Source organism: Gymnogyps californianus, chromosome 2 (genome assembly GCF_018139145.2).
Source record: "Gymnogyps californianus isolate 813 chromosome 2, ASM1813914v2, whole genome shotgun sequence".
Taxonomy (NCBI): Eukaryota; Metazoa; Chordata; class Aves; order Accipitriformes; family Cathartidae; genus Gymnogyps; species Gymnogyps californianus.
Genome location: NC_059472.1, coordinates 153345426 through 153366468, shown reverse-complemented (window position 1 = coordinate 153366468; position 21043 = coordinate 153345426). Strand labels below are relative to the sequence as shown.

The window sequence follows — 21043 nt, the reverse complement described above, 5'->3', positions numbered from 1 at the left end:
AGTGCACAGTCCGTAGTGCCAGGGCATGGGCCCTGGAGCTCAGTCCCCTGCACTGTCAAGCTGCTGGAGCACTCCCTGGCACACTCCTGACCCACACCTCCTAGTCGTCTCCTGAGCAATTCTCGAGAACAGGACCATTCCCAACAGCTACTCTGGATGCAGCCACCCTGTTTTGGAGGCTAATGGAGTTGAATAACTCAGACTGTGCCAGTTGACCTCAGGGTCAGAGAAAGGTACTGCCATGGCATTGCTAACTAGGACAGGTATAGCTTTCAATCAGTAAGATCCAGGGGGGTTTTTTACGCATTAACACTTTGCTATAAAACATGTATTTTTATTTTATTCACTGTCTACTCTTCTTGCTTGAATATCCTTTCTTAGATTGGGCTTCAAGAATTTAGTATCAGGAGATAAATTAACCTTCTGACAGTAGACAAGGTACAACTGTGTTTAAAAGTCATGTCTTTCCTAAGCTCAATCTTTTGCAATAAAACTAGGTTAGGGTAAACAAGTGTTCACACGTACTCCTGGAAAACCAGGTCAGTCACATCAGTGACAGTCCACAGCTTTTTAAAGTCACTTACACTCAGAAAACCATAAAGATGTTACATTTTCCAAAGAACAGTTCCCTTAATGTAGTATCCTTCAAACTCTTATCCGAGGTTTTTGCTTCCTTGTCAATGGAGGAACACAGCATAGTAGAGTGTCTCTGCAGCATAACCACAGCCAAGGGATCCAGCTGAAACTACCTGAAACCTCCTCAGTGATGCAATGATTTGTCCTGCCAGGGTCATAGCGGAGTGTTCGCTCAGGGCTCTATACCCATTCTGACTTTTTTGACCTCAAGCAACTAGTACTGCTATAATTTGATTGTGCATCAGGGTTTTTTAGCTCAGCTGAAGGGTAGTATCCTAAAAGCTTGCTCTGAACTACAGAGGAAGAAACTCCAAGGTGAGACTTGATCTGAGGTCTCAAAGTCAGGGCAGTATCTTTAATGAAGTCTTGCTGAAGCCTGGGTCTCGCTTGCCTGCATGCAGTTCCTTGGTGGTCACCGGCACACAATGGTTCTTCAGTGCTATCTTGCTTAACAGCAAGATCTCCTAATAGACAGGCCTTGTTGCTGTTAAGGTTAGTGCTGGCAGTTTGCTGAGAGATCACTTCAGGATGAAGAACAGCCTCTTCTTCCTCTTCAGAGAGAAGTGAGCAGGAGCCATCACTAGTCTGGCTGCTATTTGATACTGGACAGTCTTGATTTTGAGGTGGAGAAGAGCTACCATGCTGTACTGGAGGAAGATTCAGAATGCAGTCATTCTCTACGTGGAGGTTTGCCAGCAGCTTGTTCTTTTGGTTTCTTGCTGTCATTCTCTGGAGAGCACAGACGAGATCAGCAAGGCTAAGCAGAAAGGATAGACTGCTGACCCCCCAGATGAAAATCATCATGATGGATTTCTCAGTGGGCCGGGAGACATAACAGTCAACTGTGCTTGTACAAGGTGAATGGTAGCAGGAAAAGCGCTCAGGAACAAAAAATCCAAAAAGAAAATACTGCACAGCTGCAAAGGCAGCCTCAAGTAGTGTCCTAAAAAAAAGATGAACAGTATATGCCCCAGAAAAATTAAGGACACTTAGGTTGTCTGCGGCACAATCTAATCTATTGACAACAGCACTTCTACAGAGCTCCTTCAGGTCTTTGGGGTTTGATAAACCCTCATTCCCTTTGCATTCATGCACCAAACAGTGCATTCTTACAATGTACATAGCTACCTTGTGCAAAACATAAATGCTGAATGCAGCATAAGGTAGCAGGATAGACACAGTCTGAATGAGCCAGAATCTAAAGTGAGATACAGGAGAGAACAAGTCATAGCAAACATTGGAGCATCCTGGTTGCAGGGTGTTGCAGACGAAGCGCTCCTGCTCGTCTTGGTAGAGTGGATAGCCTGCTAACACTACCACTGCCATTCGCAGCAGAATTATTAACATTAGCCAGATCTTGCCTAGAAGAGAAGAAAAGGTAAGAAAAAGAGTCAGAGCACTGAGAAGGAAAGGAAAGCAGGTAATGTAGTGATGCTCTCTCTATACACAAGACATTTGAAGAAATAGCCTCTGTAATCAGTCTCCTCTCCTAAAAGCTCCTCTTTGGCTTTGTTTTGACCAGGACTGAAACGCGTGTGAAAATGTGTTAGCTGACACGTTCCATAACCTTCATCTAGACTTGACAGTGTAGGAGTTTGACATACAATAAGCCATGCCAACTGAAACCTCAGCCTAACGAAAATACTCTGAACATGTCCACATCTCATAAAAAGAGTTCACAATTGAGTGAATAATCCCATTTCGATTACAGTTCTTCCTTGCTGTTGGGTTCATATCTCTGCACCTGAATTTCGTCCTATTTCAATAATATAGATCAGCTAACACAGTATGAAACTCTTCTAGATACAAAAGATAGTTCCATGACATAGTATTTCTTCTTGGTCTTGGCCATGAAATTGTATGTAAAGTTCACTATAGCCAACAAAATCTCCCTGTTGTGTCTAGACTGGTATTTACTAGTGAGCTAGTTAACAGGTGCTATTAGCAAACTTATGTGAAATGTTCTACAAATGTACATTTGTGTGTGCACGTGGGTACCCCAGTCATTTCTCTCTGCTGCTTCTTTGGTTGCCCCATCTTGATCATGTCTTCCAACCTTCATTCACCTCAGCGTGCAGCTTCTCTCTCCATTCACACCAAAAGCTCCCTTCTGTCTTGATACCAACACCAAGTGAAGCCTTACAAGTTTGGCATTTTCATACATCGCTTACTTCATCTTTCCCCGAATTCTTTCATATGATTGCTTTAGGCAGGGCTTGGTCTCATCCACTTTGGTTGGAAAGATCAGGCCTTATCCTTATTCCGTTACACCCATAGCAGTGAAAAATCAGGCATTGGTACCCTATGTATCATAACTTTTGAATGAGACTGTATTGTTCATGATAGTTTCTTGGAGACCTATTGGATGGGGTAGGTTTTTATTAAAAGTTTTTTTGTAGAGTTACACACACTACTGTATTACTGACAAAGTTATTTATAAAAAAAAAAAAAAGAAAAAAAAAAGAAAAAAGAAATCCCTTTCCTGGACAGGATAGGAAGGCCTAAAAAAATACTGTTGTATTGGCAAAAATTAAAAATATATTCTGTAGAAACATATGGAGAAATTCAACGTCTGAAGTTAAGTTTAGCACTTGAATTTCTCAGGTTCCCTTTTGAGTGCTGTCACTAGTTCCCTATACGGTTTTTGAAAAAGTAATTTAATTTAATAATCCCCTGCTTTAATTTCACATATTTTTAAGACATGCCAAGAAAAGAGGAAAAAAACCACTTAGGAACAAAAAGCAAAAACAAACAAACCAAAACAGAAAAGAGTGATAAGATTAATTCTGTGCTTTAAGGAATGGCTAAGAAACCAGTTGAAACCACAGACAGACAAACACCAAGACTCAGTGACTAAAGAGAAGCATGTTATATGGAGTTAATGGTTGAGAAATGCACTGAAAACGCCAAGCCATTAATAGTGATTGCACATCTCGCAAGCATACAAGGTTTTAAAGGCAGTCTGTGAAATAGCACCAGTACACATTCTAAAGGCTTTTTAAAAATCCAGATCCCAAAGCATTTTTTCTATAAAATATACGATTATTTACAGGTGTTGTCTTGAACAACATTCTTTTCTATTTCCCACAAAGCTATTTCCCTGTAGGTGGTGTGAATTTTAAATATTCAAATATTTCTGCAACGCTGTATGATACCTATTATTGTACTGAACATGCAGTTCGAATGCCTCATATAAACCATTTGTGGCTAGTAGACTGATTATGGGCTAGAACAGGAAAACTGCACTCTGAAGAGGAAAAACTTCAGCTGGAAAAAGGTTAAGGATCTATAAGCTATATGAGAGATCATCAGAGAAACCTGCTGCTCCTGGCAAAATAATATATTATCTAACCATAAATAAATTGAGGCCTTTCCATTTTATCTTTAATCACCTGAACTTTAGTGGTGGTTTTGCTGTGTTTTCAGCTTCCTGCATGTTGGTGACAGGCTGTACTGTTACTCTCTTTTCAACATGGTATGGGTCAATAGAAAACACCAGCTGTACAGAATCAGTCATCTTTAGCAAGCTATGTTTCGTACTTAGGTAGCATTTTTTCCCTGTGAGGACCTCAAAGTGTTTGAAGCACATTAGTTAATTAAGCTCGAAATACTACATGCTATTTCACCATCAATTTTTAATTAGAACATGTACAATAGGGAGTGCTGCTTAAGAAAAATCAATGGCTCCTTAGGAAGTAGTCTAGTATGACATACATTTTAGAGATAACCCCTCCGTGCATCACCTTCCCTAATGACTCAATCTTGATTAAACGTCCTAGAACAAGCCCCTTCACCCAACTCCCTGCGGCTTAGTTGGATACTCCCTGCAATGCACAGCACGAACTACAGCAACTGTCCATGGCTGGAGGGGAACGATCTTTGAAAAGCCCTTGAAAGTTTTTACCTGGCTCACACTTTGCTCAAAGTAGCCCATGAAAAAGGAACAGTGTCTTATTTAAATAAGAAGAAAAAAAGCAGCACTCAGGTGACTGTTAGTTGAGGAAAAACTAACTGTATTTTGTTGGGTTTTTTAAAAATGCATGTGAACTTTGTTTATAAAAATAAAGAATGAAAAGCAATGGTAATTAACCACAATGGTAATAAACCACAAACTTCTTCCTGTAAAAGAGAGGGGTGGTTTTTTTTCCCTTCTTTAAAGTTTTTTATTCATCACTAAAGCTATTGCATACATTCTACTGTTCACTTTATGTGATATAAATAAAGTGTTACCTCTGTGTGTTTTCACCATGATCCCTACAACAGCCATTAGAGCTGACTGGAAGCTCAGGCACCAAGAAGAGCCAAATTTGAAAATCTTGCCAGAATTTTTTACATAAAGTTCAGAAAATATCTATCAGAGAAGGAGTAGGAATCTGTTTAACAAGAAAAGAAATACATTAACCACTCATATCACGTATCTAAATAACAGCTTCTTATTGTAAGGATCACAGAGGCATAGCTAGAAATTAAAGTCGATTATCAGTAGGACACTTGGGTGGCTTCAGGATATGGAGCAGCAAAAGAAAGAAGAGAGCTTTTTTAAAGTACTTACCTACAATCGTCACATTATAGTTGAGTGTGACAATCAAAAATCCCAGCGAGTCCCAGCGCTCCATGTTTGAACAGGCTCACAATACTTCCAGCTCCTGACGTCCTAACAATTTTGGCATTTCTAAAGGAGATTAGACCTAGACAGCAAATAAAGAAAAAAAAAAAAAGGAATTTTGGTAAGGGTCAAGGATGGAAATGAGAAACTCAGCCACAGCAATGTATTATTATTGATGAAGGATTATTTTGATGATTTGAACAGGACTGTTAGTTTTGGATGTTGGAACAAATCTTCTTAAGGTTTTAACATTTTGCCTTGCAAAAGCTCTAGCTTCTCAGATCCAATTGCTTTTACCTCTTCTGTGGATCCTCTGTCCAGACAACTGCAAGTAGACAAACAACAACAGGAGTGATCTCTGCCATTGTAGACTATTCTTACCCTCCCAGGACATACCAGCCTCCTGGCATTGTTGAGATATTTCAGTGGTGAAAGACAGGGAGAGGGGAGAGAGGGAAGAAAAGTATAGACCAGGAAATAACAGAGACCTCTCTGTCTCCCCACGAGAACTGCAGATGGATAATAGAAGGAAAGAGGATACAGAAGGACGAGCATCCCTATGTTTGAAAGGCACTTTCAGTTTAGCTCACTGGAAGCTATCCCATTGCAATTTCCCAAAGCAATTTTGTTTCTAAAACACAGCCTCCCTGACAGGACATCATGGCCCTGTCAATCACAGCCACACCAAATTTTCTCCTGTGTGCTGAGCCAGCCAGCGGGCCAAGCCTCCCTGCAGGCATGATGAAAAACAGGGGAAGCTTTAAAAAAATAAAAAAACTGAGGGTGGGGGCTGGTTTCCAAGATGCCACAAGTCACTTACTTTTAATTTATATCCGTTTTTTCTGCCTAAACTGCTTGGTACTCTGGACATCACTCAAAAGATCCTAGGGCTGATTGCCCAGCATTCTGAAACCCCAGCAAGCCTCTGCAGCAATGATGGAGCAAGACGTCTCCTCAGAGCAGGACGCCCCGCGGGGTGAATGCTCCTTGACTGCTGGGTGCAATTGCACAGCGTGTCCTTGACACCATGGGACTGCGCTGTACCCCAGGAAAAAAGCATGGATGGAAATAACTCTCAGCTTTTCTTTCCTCACCCCCACCATACCCAATTCCCTTGGGGAAAATAATCTACTACCATTTTCCACCCACTGTTCAACTACTTATGGGATGTTACTCTGTTCTTTTTAGTCTGTGCTGTGATAGGGACAAACATAATGTGGACACTTATTGTCAGGGAATAGTATCAGTAACTAGAAAAACAGCTGAAAAAGGAGTCTCTGTGTGATATAGCAAGGGAGAAAAGTGATGTCGTGACAACGTGACACCTGAGGGCTGCCAGCAGCCCAGCCACAGGCTTGTCACTGCAACCCTGCTCACGTGCTTCAACCCACGACTCTGTTCCTGGGGGAGCAGGGTGAGTCGGCTCAGACAGGGAGCTGTGTGCTGATACTGCATGAGTTAACGGTCAGCGTGACTAGGCTAAGCTTTATGACTGAACACATCTTCCCTGGAAAAAAAGGTAAAATCTATCATTTAATAAAGTAAAATGTAACTGTACGAAGACTTTCTCCCCAGCTCTCTGCTAACAGAGCGTGCAATGCCTTGGCAGAACACACTGAGCATCCTTTCTGTAGGGAGCCCCATCCTAAGGAAACCCTAACAGTGGAGTTTGAAAGGATGGCAATTAAAAACTCTTTATCCATTAACTACATAAAGAGATTTTTAATTGCAGTAGTAAATCCAGGAGGTTTTTTTGTTTCAGAATTGATTTATGTAAAATATTTGCCAAACAACCATTTCTTCTGTTACGGAGTTGTATTTGTGGTGTGTGATGACGGTTTTAGCTTCATTTCCTGCCACACACTTCTTTTTTTCTTCAGAGATGTGAGCATGTGAGAAGTATGGGAAGGAAAGAAAGCTGGAGGAAGGGAACAGAGAAAAGATGCAAATGGCCAAGATATAAATTATGCTGAGATATGAAGGTATTCCTGGTTAAACATCTTTGTCAAAAATAGACTCAGGAATGCCAAGATGGCGGCAGGATATGAATGCTCAGCAGCTGCATCCACACAATAGACTATAAATTGTCTCTGTCAATATTGCCAGTTAATATCCTTGCTCGTTGTTGCTGTGAGACCTCTACCATTTGTGAAAGAAGGATAACAGCTAGGGATTTAAGCCCCCAAACTGTTGCCTACAGAACTATACCAAGTGACAACATCTGATCCCACAGCACGTATGTGCTGAGGTAGGATGGCCCATTTTCTTCCAAAAGAAAGCAAGCAACATCACCCTCCAGACTCACCGTGCAGCCTAACTTAGGGCTGGATTTACGTCAGAAAGCCAAAATTCTATTTTAGCTTTTCCAGACAACTTTAGCTTTTTTATTTTAACTTTTCCAGACAGCTTGTATCTTACTTCAGTCCAACACTTCTCCTTTTTGTGGTGTGTCCTCTTCCCAAGTTCAAACTGGAAAGAGACCCAGTCTGTCCAGCAATCCAGGACACCTCAGAGCCAGCTTTGATTTATTGCACCTTGAGGCCTCCTTTGGCTGTGACCTGGAGCAGTTTGGTAAAAGAAAGGCAGGGAACAAAAATATAGCCAATGTCAGGGCATGGCCCTCAGGGGCACTGCAGTGGCAAAAACTGCCTTTGAAGCACCAACGTGTCTGTAGAAGGACAAAAACACAGGCCATGGGCCTGCTTGCAAGTCCCTGTCATCGGTTCAGCTTTGGGCTACAGGCTGAGGTGGTCGTAATAAAGTGTTTGGTCTCTGCAAAAACATAGACTGTATTTTCTTCATCCCTTGACTCAGGACTATCTTTCAGGCCAGGGTTTCCATCTGAAGATACTCAATATTGTATCTGAAAATATTCAGCATACAATTCCCCTTGTTTATTATTTATCTTTAGCTGTTCCCTGTATTCCCTGTTTGTCTGTAAAGACTCTAAGCAAATAGGGAGAGCGATATTACAGACACAGATATAGTAGCAGAGGGACTCCAGCTCCGCAGTGCCACCAGTTGTATGGCAACATCTTCCACATCAGAGGACGGGCACGTGGCGCACAGCCCCATCCCTCCATACACGCTCCAGCACTAGAATCTCACAGACAACTGTTCCCAGGCTATGAAGTTGTCAAATCTGTGAACTTGCACTGAATTCTAGTTAAATAAGAGAGGCAGGTAGAAAACACTGACATGGTTTTGGGTAAAGCTAAACTTTGAAACCCAGCGGTATCTCATCACGTCTGATTTCACGAGGGGTCCTAAAAGCTACTGGAAAACTTTCAGAGGAGACCAACAATGAAACATAAGAAGATGCAATTAAATCTATTTTAAAATTCACAACTGCTGTCCACATTTATAACCCCTTACCACAGATCCAGGGCTTGATCCTGCAAAAATTCACAGATGTGACGCTGTTACTGTGAGTGACCCATTGAAACTTTCTGGACTACTGGAACTGCGTCTCACTGTGGACCTGTGTCATGTCCCTAGGCTAAGACCTGGGTTACTTGGCACAAAGCCCAGCAAAGACGCTTCACCTAGACCTTGGCTCAGAATGACATCCAGAGGTAAGGTACAGTTAGCTTGAAGCCACTTTGGGGCTTCTCAATCCAGGATCAAATCAGTCACCTGAAGAGTGCTACAGTCTACCTCACATGCCAAAACCCCCCAGAAACTAGAGGCATTCCTCTGATATAGCAAATCCCAACCACATCTGACTTACCCAGTCAACACCTACACTAATGACATGTAAGTGCAGTGAAGTGGGAGTTACTACAGGAGATTGCACCCTACACAGTACCTGACAATAAAGCAACCTCCCTCTACCAATTTAATTAATGTTAAGGCAAAACGGGTCAGCATAGCAGCTTCCTTAATACAGAAGGGGATCTGGCATTTCAGTCCAGGTTCTTTGGCAGATTATTATTTAAGAAAGAAAGAACACAGATGCATATCTAATATTTTAAAGTCTAATTTTAAAATCTATTTACAATTTTTCTAGTTAGCAAAAATGATGTATTAGTGACCAATCTTGCTGTAAATCTAGGTCTTCAGAAGGTGATCTGTAAATTCAGGGGAAAAAAATAATCTATTCATAAGGGACAGAAAACATTAAAAGGCAATTAATCTTGATGGCCTTATTTTTAAAATTTGTGAAATACAGCAGAAGGGTGAGAGAAGGAAAACAAGCTAGCCATGAAGGACGATAGCAAAGAAGTAGTAGGAAAAGCTGCCCAGAACAAATGTTCTTTTTAAGACATACATAGTGCATACGCATGCACATAAACATGTCAGACAATCTTCAAAGTAATCCCACAATGCGTGTAAAAGCCTACTATAGCATACACATAGTGAAGCAGCCAGCATAGCATGGAAAGCCCTTGCTTTACGCAGGCACATGCAGCGCTGCGCACTTTGCATTCCCTGGGACCTCCGTCCGTCTGCCATTCGGGTATCACTGCAGGTGGAATACGTTCAAAAGTAGCCTCTCGCCAAAACAGCCATCGTAGCTATACAGACATGGAGAAAGCAAGAAAATTGTAACTCCACAATTAGGGCTACGGAGCCTACACACACTGAGGCAGGGAGTGGTGAATGTTTTCCATCATGAACTATTCAATGGGGAGCTTAAACAACATGCTCCTACTCCCCACTGCTCAGCCTCAAACCCCTCGGTCTCCAGAAGTGGCATAGTTCAGGTCTTTTAGGAAATTTTCAAAGAACGTGTCCCTCTTTCCCCTTCTGTCTACCTTCCACTCCCAGGAAGGAGATACATACACATGTGCTCAAATATACATAAATGCCTATGCATGTATGTGTGAAACAGTCCAGAGGGACGTCCAGAACAGTGAAGTTCAGCTCATTCTTACTGCTCATATTGATTGGACTTGAACTTGATAACTTCCACACTAGCTTGGTCATCTCAGATACTTAAGCCTGGTGCCTATAGTGCCTCGCATATGTCTTCTTGTCTCCCTATTCCTCTGCTAATTTAGTAAATCTAAAAAAAGACTGTGTTTTACTGCATGCTCTTAAGGATTTAGAGTATTCTCTTACTTTGCCTCAAACAGATCCCCTTACTATAAATATTTGAAGGTTTAGAAAGGTCCTCTTTCTAAAGGGAACCTGCTTCTAAGAGGACGACAAATGAAAAAGCAGCTTTCCTTCAGACTTTGGTTCAGCAACCTCAAAGCTATTCAACCAAGAACTTTAAACATTTCAAGACTGATCTGAAGGGAAATTAAGTAATGGGAAGTATATTCTCATTCAGGAGCTCAGGGCCAATTTCTTCAAAAGTATTTAATTTTACTAAGTAGTAAAAGTGCAAAGTGAGTCCATGGGATTTTCAAAAGCACATTATTAATATCTGCTTAACTCCCACTGAAACAGGTAGCTACACGAGCGCAGGACATTATTACTGAAACTTGCTCTGCTGTAACTCAAAAAAAATCTAGTATAAGAGAGGTTCCAGCTATTTTTTGAATTTTGCACTTAACATTTGACACTGAGTTTTACACTTATCTTTTTGCACAGCGCAAATGCAAATCTGAAAGTTTGGAAAGATTTCGGATCCTGTATTTTATGATGAAGCTGGTGATTGCATGGTTCATTAGTGACCAACACCTGACACTAATGAGAGGCCGAGTTCTTCACTCAAGCATGTCCAAACCTAGCAATGGTCAGGCAGGCAAAAAGCATGGTGTGCTGATATCATGGAACTTGTTTAAATAAGAAAAATGCCTTAAGTAATTGGGAAATAGATTTCATAATAAACAGAGGATGGCAAGAATTTGGCTGACTATGCTTTAAATTTAGTACTTATATGCTATCGCTTCTCAGTATGAACATTCTAGGTTTGTGGAGAGCAAATAGATCCCTGTTTTTAACATGCACAACAAAAGGGGTTATTGTGTCTGTTGTGGATATCAGTAAATAAATCTGTCGTCTCAGATTTAACATACAGGCAGCCGCTGTGGAATTAAAATAAGAGCTCTTTACACCTTCTTGTATTTCATGGCTGATCATTTTAAGAAACAAAACCTATACTGTTGTCTCTGTTATTGAACACTGACGCTGCTTTTTCTTTCACTAGGGACAGATGAATTGTAACTACATGTTCATTCAAACCAAGCACTGGGCACCACGGAGGAGAGGCTAAACTAATACAAAAATTAAAGAAGGAAGCTGAAAAGAGAAATGTGATGGTTTTGCCTCTGTTTCACATACAGCTTAAACCTCAGGAATCACTGCAGGCAGTACTGAGTGTGGATTTCTTCTTGCATGTGAAGAAATGCCATTTGCAAGTTAAATTCATTCCTATGCAGAAGTCGAAAGGTACATTCTTTTAAAGTTCATCTACACCTTGAAAATATGACTTTAAATCCCCCCAAAAGCTGTCTCCTGTACATAATAAAATCCTTATCCAGAAGAATATTTCTGTCTAAAAAGAATGTGTACTTTTATCATACTCTTTCACAATAAGAGACTTTGATCTTCAGCTGCGTTTTAAGAATAATGAAGAAAAAAATCTAATATTCCTCATAGTTGCTACTCACAACTTACTAGGGAAAAAAATTAGTAGATTTCTTGCATCAATATCAGGATGTACAAGTTCATGTATGTACATCCAGCCATAGGATATCATTTACAGGACAACAGATAAATGAGGTTTTGAAACTCATCTTGATTTTACAAGATTTGTTTTGACCTTAATCTGTGACCTGCTAATAGTCTGTTTATTAAAGTGGCCTTGGAAAAAGTACTTTAAACAAACTGTAGCTAGGCCAACTTCCACAACATTGGGAAAAAACCCAAATTTTAATTTCAGGATTTGCTTTCCCCCCTCCCCCCTTTGCTTTACAACCCACACCTGCTTTGCTAGGTGCCTACAGTTTCCATGGTTTCTGTTTTGTTTTCTCCCAAGGAGCATTTTTAATAATCATCATTAATGAATGCAGAACACACTGGGCAGGACACGAGGAAGTCCCCTGTTAAACTGCAATAGTATTTGTACTTAATGTATTATATCAACCAGGATTTTTTGTTTTAAAGAGAAAAGCATCATAAACTTCAGCTTGATTGCTCAGTCCTTAATGAAATTAATAGGAGTTCAATATCCGACTCTCATTTATGCCATTGAAAATTTTTACCATAACCCCAACAGGGTAACACGGATCCCGAAGGATTTCTTCTGATGTTTTAGAGAGCGAAAGAAAATGGACAAGAATCACCAAGAGTGGATTTCCCCGCAGGACCCCATCCCCAAGGCAGGCTGCAGCTGGGAGCCCACCGGCACCGCTTGCCTCCCCGGGGCCAGCGCCCGGCGTGGTCCAGGGGCAGGGAAACCTCACACGGTAGGTACATCGTCGAACGTCGTATTTGGGCCAAAGCAGAGAGCTATAAGGAGATTTTGCCAGGAAGGTAAATGACAGCATAAATGGATAAGGAGGCCAATTTAGGTCCTGCTTCAGGTTCTGCTTAGGCAGGGGGAGATGAAAAGCAGCCTGTCCTGTTCTTGTGTTCAGCCTGCCACAGAGCTGCTGACCAATACTGCTGATACACATAATTGTTGGCTTCATACTGGTAGCAGCTACTTTTATGTGTAGCAGCTATTTAGCTTTTAGCTATCAAAGCTCTTGGGAACCCACTGCTGCCTGTATACATCTCCCACTAGCTGATTATTGGAGAGTTGAGTGGAAAAGCGAGTGATTCCTCAAGTCCTACATGGTTCACGCTACTGGGGGAGGCCAGGAAACATTACAGCTTCTGGAGACACAGTCTAGGATATAACATGCAAGAAAATACACAGCAAATACATCGAATGTGATTCAACAGAATATATTGGTTGCCTTACCCATAAAAGTGTGTAAGAAACCTTTCTCTATCATCCCTATTAATAATGTGTCTTGTTTTGTTTTTAAATGATAGTTTGACAGTCCATTTTCCATGAGACAGGACTACTGATTGTGCTCCGTTTACTTACCCACTACTCGCACAGCACTTCAGCCTTCCCATTAGCTGTGCCCAGGACAAATGCAGACTGAACAGCCGCGCATTTCTAGACTTATTCTTCTTAAACATCGTTCCAAAGGTAGCTTCCTGCCAGACCTGAGAAACGTCTCCAGCCAACCAAGTTTTGCCTCAGCAAAACCTTTCAGCTCACCTGGGTAAAGTGATTTTGCCCACTCAAAGTTATCAAATAGCTTCCACTGAAAATTCTTTTAGTTCCAATAATAGAAATGAAATTTCTTTACTACGGCAAGGCAAGAACACAGCATGCAAAGACAAAACAGGACTATTAGCTCAATCTTTCTGCCTCTTCTGCATTATGACAGGTACTTTGCCATGTCAGTCTAAGCTACAAAATTGCTACCAATCACTATGTTCCTGACACATTTAAAAATTGTATTAGTTCCTTTAACTGGCCACAGATATTTATGGGTATATTCCCTTGTGAACTGCATTGTGCCTCCTAACTGCTGGTACTATTTCAGTTTCTCTTTTAAAAAATTTTTTATTATTATTATGTTTTTACTATTTTCTCTTTTTGCTGTCTTTATTTCCCTTCATGGGAAAAAAATATTTAGGGCATCCAAAAAGTCTTATGAAACATCTCAAAGAACAGTTGTTCTTTCACCCACTCTATTTGTCCATGATGTTTTCATTTCTGGGAAACCAATCTTACAAATTACCAAAGACCTGCATTCCTGAATATAACTGTATTCTCTTATGTCCATGACAAATGAAGTTATGTCATGTTTAGGTATATCTAGACAATTACTCTTTCCTTCAACGATCAATTTAATTTATCTGCAAAAATATAGAACTTTGGAAGGTTATACCATCTTATATATTTGAAAATCAGCCTGAGTCCTTCAGGACATGTTTAAACTGCATTCCCGCACAGTAATACTGTTGTTTCTCCACACTGAATACAGTCAGGAGGACTTAAAGTTTTTCACATACTGTTTAATGTTATGGTTACTTACATATCGACTAATGCTCCATTTAGTGGTTTGTGGCAGAATCCCCTAGACACCTATTTCTGATCTGCAGGAATTCCTGTCCCAGATTGCGATGCTTCAAAGCAGGCAACGGTAATTTTCACTTCGAGTAATGTGCTCCTCTTGCTCTTCCTACCTTCAGCAATTATATGATTCATCCCCCAGGTTTAGAGGTTTCAACTCCTCTAACGTTGATAAAGTAACCGTAAGTATCTAAGAGGGCCTGACGTGAGCTCGGTGTTTCAGTTCAGCTCTCCCTCTGTTCTTGGGGCTGACGGTTGTTACACAATTGTACTTGAAGAGACTTCCATCTTCCCTGGACTTTCACTGATTTAATGCACAAAACCCACTATATACACTGTTGAAGTATGTGCAGATGAATAAACCAAAGAAAACCCCCTGGCTAACAATCCTGCTCGGCTCTGAAATGCAAAAGAAAGATTTCATAATTCCTGATATAACCTCCAAGTTCAATGTTACCTATGGCCTACTTAATCTAACACTAAGAGCAGCATTGCTGCTAATGCAAATATCAGCTACTGGAGCAGGGAGGAGACCAGACTAGGTCTGCTTAAAAATGCCAGGAGCTGTGGCCAGCATGCCGGGCCCCGAGACCCCAGCACACCCCGCGGTGACAGGTACGGCACAGAAGGAGGCCGGGCGTGCGCAAGAGGATCTCTGCAGACCGATGCGGAGAGACAAAGCTGCAAATATGTGTTAGGTTAGAGATGCACTGGGGCTGCCTGATTATACAGACCCAATTTCACTTAAACGCACCGTGTACGTAAGCTGACAACACAAACCAGCGCGGATCTGCAGAATTAGATGTTTTCAATGCCCAGGAGAGGGAGCTGGGTGGCAGCTCAGGTTTTCAGCTGCAAGGACGAGGGTGAGGAATTTGTGGCAGGGCCGCGATGGGAAGCTCTACCTCCTGGCCCGCTTCCTCGGCCTGGGTGCTGGCGCTCAGCCTGTGGGCGCTTTCCGCTGCCCCAAGAGATCCTCTTCCCCCTTCCCAGTATTTCCATTTTATATTGCATTTCAGCCTGACTTCCCTGGGAGCGCACCTCAAGTCTTAAAAAGGGTTGATGGGGTTGGGGTTTTCTGTTCAAATCCCGAGCAATTCTGCCTTCAGGAGAATACAGTACATTCAGCAGTAGATGCTGAAACTGTTTTTAAGGACACTTTACGAAGAAGAAAAGCTGAGGGAGACAGATATTAGTCTGCTGAAGAAATCACAGTTCCAGTTTTCTTCTGTTCCCTGTCCCCCCAATCCTCTGAAGCTTTCAGTTTATATTGTAATTTGTAGAAAGTTCATTGCTGATGTTACAATATGAAATGACAGTGCCAAAATCTGCAGTCCTGTATTATTTGATTTACCTGTTCTTAGTAAGTGGAAGAATCCAGACAAATGCATTCCTCAGGGGGGCACACAACAGGTTCAAATGACATTTAAAATAATTGTTTTTTCTATTAGCAACTGCCATAGAAATTCCTTATCTAATGCAATTAATACCAAAAATAAATGCTCGCATGCACACTCATATACTGAAATTGTCAAGGAAAATTCAGCTCAAGCCTGAAATTCTAAAAAAAATCTGAAATGGAAAAATTAGATGCTGATTTGCAACCTATGTATTTCAGAGAATATTCACAACTGATTTCTTGCCCTGGTTTCTTTTTCCGAAAGAAAATTCTTTTAGAAAAGTTAAAGGGAAAATGTCGCAGCTCGGAATCCGATATCTAAGCACACAGATCTAGATAACGCATGGTTTAGCCATCTGCATGCTTTAAGGAGCAGAACAACTTTGTTCTGCCACATGCCAGCAAAACAGAGCAGAACAAAAAAAGCTTTTCTGATGTACCGTAATGACAGACCACAGAAAAGCAATGATTTCATGGTCTAGATTTCTCACAGGTCAGAAACACTGAAGATGTTTTCACTGAGATTCAGAAGCAGACGCATTATTAAATGGGGAAGCAGAAGAATCAGGCCAGTCCTTTGTTCACTGAAGCTCAGTGTCAGGGTGACATAACCATAATTTCTCTAGATGGAATCAAGACTGCCGCTTTATGCTTTGTAGTATTTATTTCTGTTCAGCTGAAGAAATCATTGATCCAAAGCCTTAAATTCTAGCAGATCTGGAAGATCACTTTACCTGACAGCATTCAAAAATATCAAGATATACCCAACTATTCTCCTAGGTTACAAGAACCATTCCCCTACTTTCTTAGAGGACAGACTTAAAATTGGTGTCTTATAAAGCACCATTAAAGTACACATTCAAACTGTGGACTCATTCCTATGGTAAAATGTAAGGTGCATACTTGTTGGCAGTAATTAATAAGTTAAATATTTAACGTTACAAATGCTGGTGGTGATTTGGATATTTAAACCATTTTCATTTTTGTGCAAAGCGATTACATAAAGAAGTTGGAAGATAATTTTCCATCTCTGTTCACAACTCTACTAGTGCTAATGCAGAATTACTGTAACTACAACAATGGACCTGGGGTTGGGGTTTTTCTGGGCAGGAGGGGGGTGTCTGCAATTTTTCTCACCCTCCCATCCTGTGACTTCAAAAGCGTCATTGACACATCTGGGAGGTGTCACAAGCAGGAGACTCTCTTTACCCCTCTCTTTACACAATGTTCATACTGATTAAGTCCCACAGCACTGCCATATTACCCCCAGCAGCTTTTGTTCTTAACAGGAGCTCTTCTACATTTTCTTTTTTTTTTGGTAAAGTCTATCTCCAAATATTATTGATTATATTCTAGCACTTGATAAAGTGTGCTAAGCTTTTGCATACACAGGATGACCTTTTACTTTAAGGCCACAAAAGCAAACACTGCTAGATGGTGTATCAACTCCAAGATTGTCCTGCAATTCTAATGCATGATATTCAAGACAATTTGGTGTATTTTACGTGTTGCTTCTGTGCCATTTTGCTCAGTACAACCTGGTCTTCCTCCTCCTAGGATTTATGGCAATACAGTCTGCATATCCAGTCCCATTGAAGGGAGACAATTATCCCTCAAACTCCTTGCCCAAGAAATTTAACAACATCACGCTACTTGAAGTATCATCAATGCCTTTTGGTATTAACACCACAGAAGATACAAATACATTTGCCCGTCTTTATTTCCTGGTTTATTTTAAAACTATGCACACACCTAATTCTGCTTCGTAACTCTCCTAGCACACCAATCCCCATCTTTTTGGCCTCTCCTTTTTCTGCAGAAGAATGCTTAGCTTGCCTGAAATACATGAAAGAGAAGTATGTGGTCACAGGATGATCTGTATTGTTTAAATATAAGGCACCAAGTGTATCACAGCTGCCAGTTCCCAAGATACTGTTTCCATGGAGAATAATTTGTACTAATGTCTAAAATAAAGGGGCATGAAAACCCAGAGGCAATGAAGCAAGAAAACATACAGATAAGAGAAGAATTAGCTCTAGACTTAAGTGTGCTGCAGAATCTCTTACGTGAAGCAGGTGTCTTACTCTAACGCACGGTTAGTAAAGCCCTCATGTCACTTGAGGAAGTCTTCATCTGCCTTTTGAGGATGCGCTTCACTGCCAGTGAATTCAAAGGGGGCAGCAGTGCTAGTTCCAAAGGTTTTCTAGCTTCAAAGTTTTACTGCATTAGTTACCACAGCACCCCAGTGTAAGTGTCAGAGATGCAAGGAAAAAAGGTCTGAAACTAAATTAAGTAAGTATATTAAGTAAGTACATTGTGAAATTGTATTTCACAAACACAATTTTTTACATTTGCTTGTTATTTGCTGCTCTCAATCTGTAGAGACCATTGACATCTTCACAAAAGATACTGTCCGGTGCCTCGAGTGAGCTTTACAAACTCTTTACAGAGATTCTGGACAACTCATATGGGAAATGTAGGTATACTGTCACCTATCACCACACCAAGAAGCTTGCTTAGCGTATCATCACCAGAGAGTATCTCCAGCTATAACAGCTGAAAGTCTCCGCCGATAATGCTGAAACACATTACACACGGTGTAAACGGCATGAAAAAACAACTCTTTTTTTTCACATCAAATTGCATCAGGCCAACCATTCTAGAAGGAACACAAGAAATACAGTCTATTTGTACTGCTTTGTCACCTGCCTTTCTTTAATCTGCTATCCTGTTGCTTCTTTCTTTAATGGCAGGAGCCTGATGACCCAGCCCAGGCAACAGAAGTAAACTCAAGCATGGCTTTCTTGGCTAACATGTTCAGTCATTTTCAAGCTGTGGTTCTGGGATTCACCAGTCACTTTTTGTGGATTCTCATAAGAGGACCTAGAAAAGGAGGTTCATACACGCTATGAAACAATCATTTTCAGCATCATAATCTATGTCTGCTATCACTTTTGGTTTCCCTATGATCAGCAGCTTTTCTTCTAAATCTTGTTTCCTTTTTTAAAGCATTTTCTCCTAACAGTGGTCGCTGCATTATCTTCTGTCATTACTTTTAGTTTACACAACTCAAACTCTCATCAGTTCTGTGGTTTCCTCAAGATGTAGTTCAGTTGAAGAGAAAAAACGGAAATAGCAGAAAGACACTTACTGCACTTTGGGTGTAGACACTAACATTTCTGTATGCATCTAGGTCACATTCAGGCAGGTATGTGTGTGTTTATATTTGAGTTGTTTTCTCAGAACCTGTTAGAGACACTAAGTGGGCACTCCGCTGCAGAGGCAGGCAGATGTTTTCAAAAACTGTCAATTCAAGTAAAAAAAAAAAAAATTCTGATTACAGAAATGCGTTCGAAACAGAAGTGAGGGAAGTGCTAAAAGCTAGGCTGAGTGAATTCTTTATGAAGACCACATAGAAGCAGAGAGCAGTATGAGTCTGTAGTGGATGTGCAGCACTTCAGTCAGTAGTTTAAACATGTCATTGGAAAATGCAATGTTTGTTACCAACAAAGGATGACTGTACATAATTTGTTGCTTCAGCTGTTAAGGCTTTGGTTTTTTTCTGGTTCTGCCCTTTCAATTCCTCTATCCCCTCCCACATACTGCTATTTTTATATATAGCCAACACTACCAGATGTCACTTTGTCATCCGCCACCAATACACCATCACCCTTTTCTGATGAGGTTTTTGCTCTTTAGGTTATGTCTAAGGTTTCTGGCATTAGGAAAGCTAGGAAGTAGAGAAAGAGGTGTTAAAAAACAAAGTCTGAACCAAGACTCCATGGTTCTTCCATCATGTTTTTAGTTTACATGATAAACTAAGCTAAATAAGCTAAAGGAAACTAAGCCATGTATGCTGATCTCTCTCTCTCTCTCAAAAAAGATAAATAAAAAATAAAATTATTGAAAAGGATACCTTTATGCTGCTATGGGACAGGATTTTGTATGTTTTTAGCAATACAAAATGTGTATCATTTAAAAGACTGATAAGGTTTGTGGAAGGTAGAAAAGGTGATTTGACTTTTTTCTTCTTTTTGCACTTCATCACGTTACTCCAGTGTTCTCAGTCCCAAAGAACAGTGTCTGTCAGCATGATATATATCACTGACAAAAAATTAAATATAAACAAAAAATGAAATTGTCGTGGTTTAACCCCAGTCAGCAACTAAACACCACCCAGCCGCTCGCTCACTCCCCCCACCCAGTGGGATGGGGGAGAGAATCGAAAAAAAAACGTCGTGGGTTGAGATAAAGACAGTTTAATAGGACAGAAAGGAAGGAAAAATAATGATAATGATAATAATAATAATAATATGACAATAATAATACTAAAAGAATTAGACTATACAAAACAAGTGATGCACAATGCAATTGCTCACCACTCGCCGACCGATGCCCAGTTAGTTCCCGAGCACTGATCTGCGCCTCCCGGCCAACTCCCCCCAGTTTATATACTGGGCATGATGTCATATGGTATGGAATATCCCTCTGGCCAGTTTGGGTCAGCTGTCCTGGCTGTGCCCCTCCCAGCTTCTTGTGCCCCTCCAGCCTTCTTGCTGGCTGGGCACGAGAAGCTGAAAAATCCTTGCCTTAGTATAAACACTACTTAGCAACAACTGAAAACATCAGTGTGTTATCTACATTACTTTCCTACTAAATCCAAAACGCTGCACTATATCAGCTACTAGGAAGAAAATTAACTCTATCCTAGCCAAAACCAGGACACAAATATAAACAAGTCTGCAGATGGAAAGAGGAATTAGGGAAACATCTCTGGGCTGCAGAGGGATGCATGAATAAAAACCCTTACAAGATGCCTTTTTCAAGTATTTGTCCAATTACCAATGCATAAATGACCAAACGAATGGCCCATTGGCTCAACATATAAAAATAATTCATTAAGACAATGATGCTTGAAGGGACAGGTTTATTACATCTCCTACACCTTTTCATTTCTGAGCCGGTGACCAAAGCAATAATGAAAACCTTAATCCAGAAAACATTTACAGCAAATTTATTTTCAGGTTCTGAAATGAAAAACACAATGTATTTGTGCTGTTAATTAAAACACTATTTGGTTCTCCTCCCTTCTCACACCCCGGGTGATTCTCTAACCTTGCAATGGCATTTTCCATACAGTAATGCTTAAAAAACTACACTAAACACAACATAATCCTAAATAATAATTCATTTTTAATTACATGGTATAGAATACCTTGCAAATAAAAGACACTCATTAAGATTTACTGACAGGTATTATATTTTTTGGCAACCCTGGAACAAACTAGAAGAAAAAGCAAAGAATTATTCTATAACGATGAGGGAAAGAAACATCCATCTAAATGTAGAGGATTCATACGGCAAAACT

General features: G+C 40.6%; 1 protein-coding gene across 1 annotated transcript; it reads right to left on the bottom strand.

The window, feature by feature from the left end:
• Positions 1 to 816: 816 nt before the first annotated feature.
• Positions 817 to 5252, bottom strand: GJD4 (gap junction protein delta 4). Its single transcript, XM_050892775.1, has 2 exons — positions 5189 to 5252; positions 817 to 1997 (listed from the first exon to the last, which is right to left on the bottom strand). The coding sequence occupies exons 1-2, from the start codon at positions 5250 to 5252 to the stop codon at positions 817 to 819; spliced, it is 1245 nt and encodes a 414-aa protein (XP_050748732.1).
• Between the last annotated feature and the right edge of the window lie 15791 nt (positions 5253 to 21043).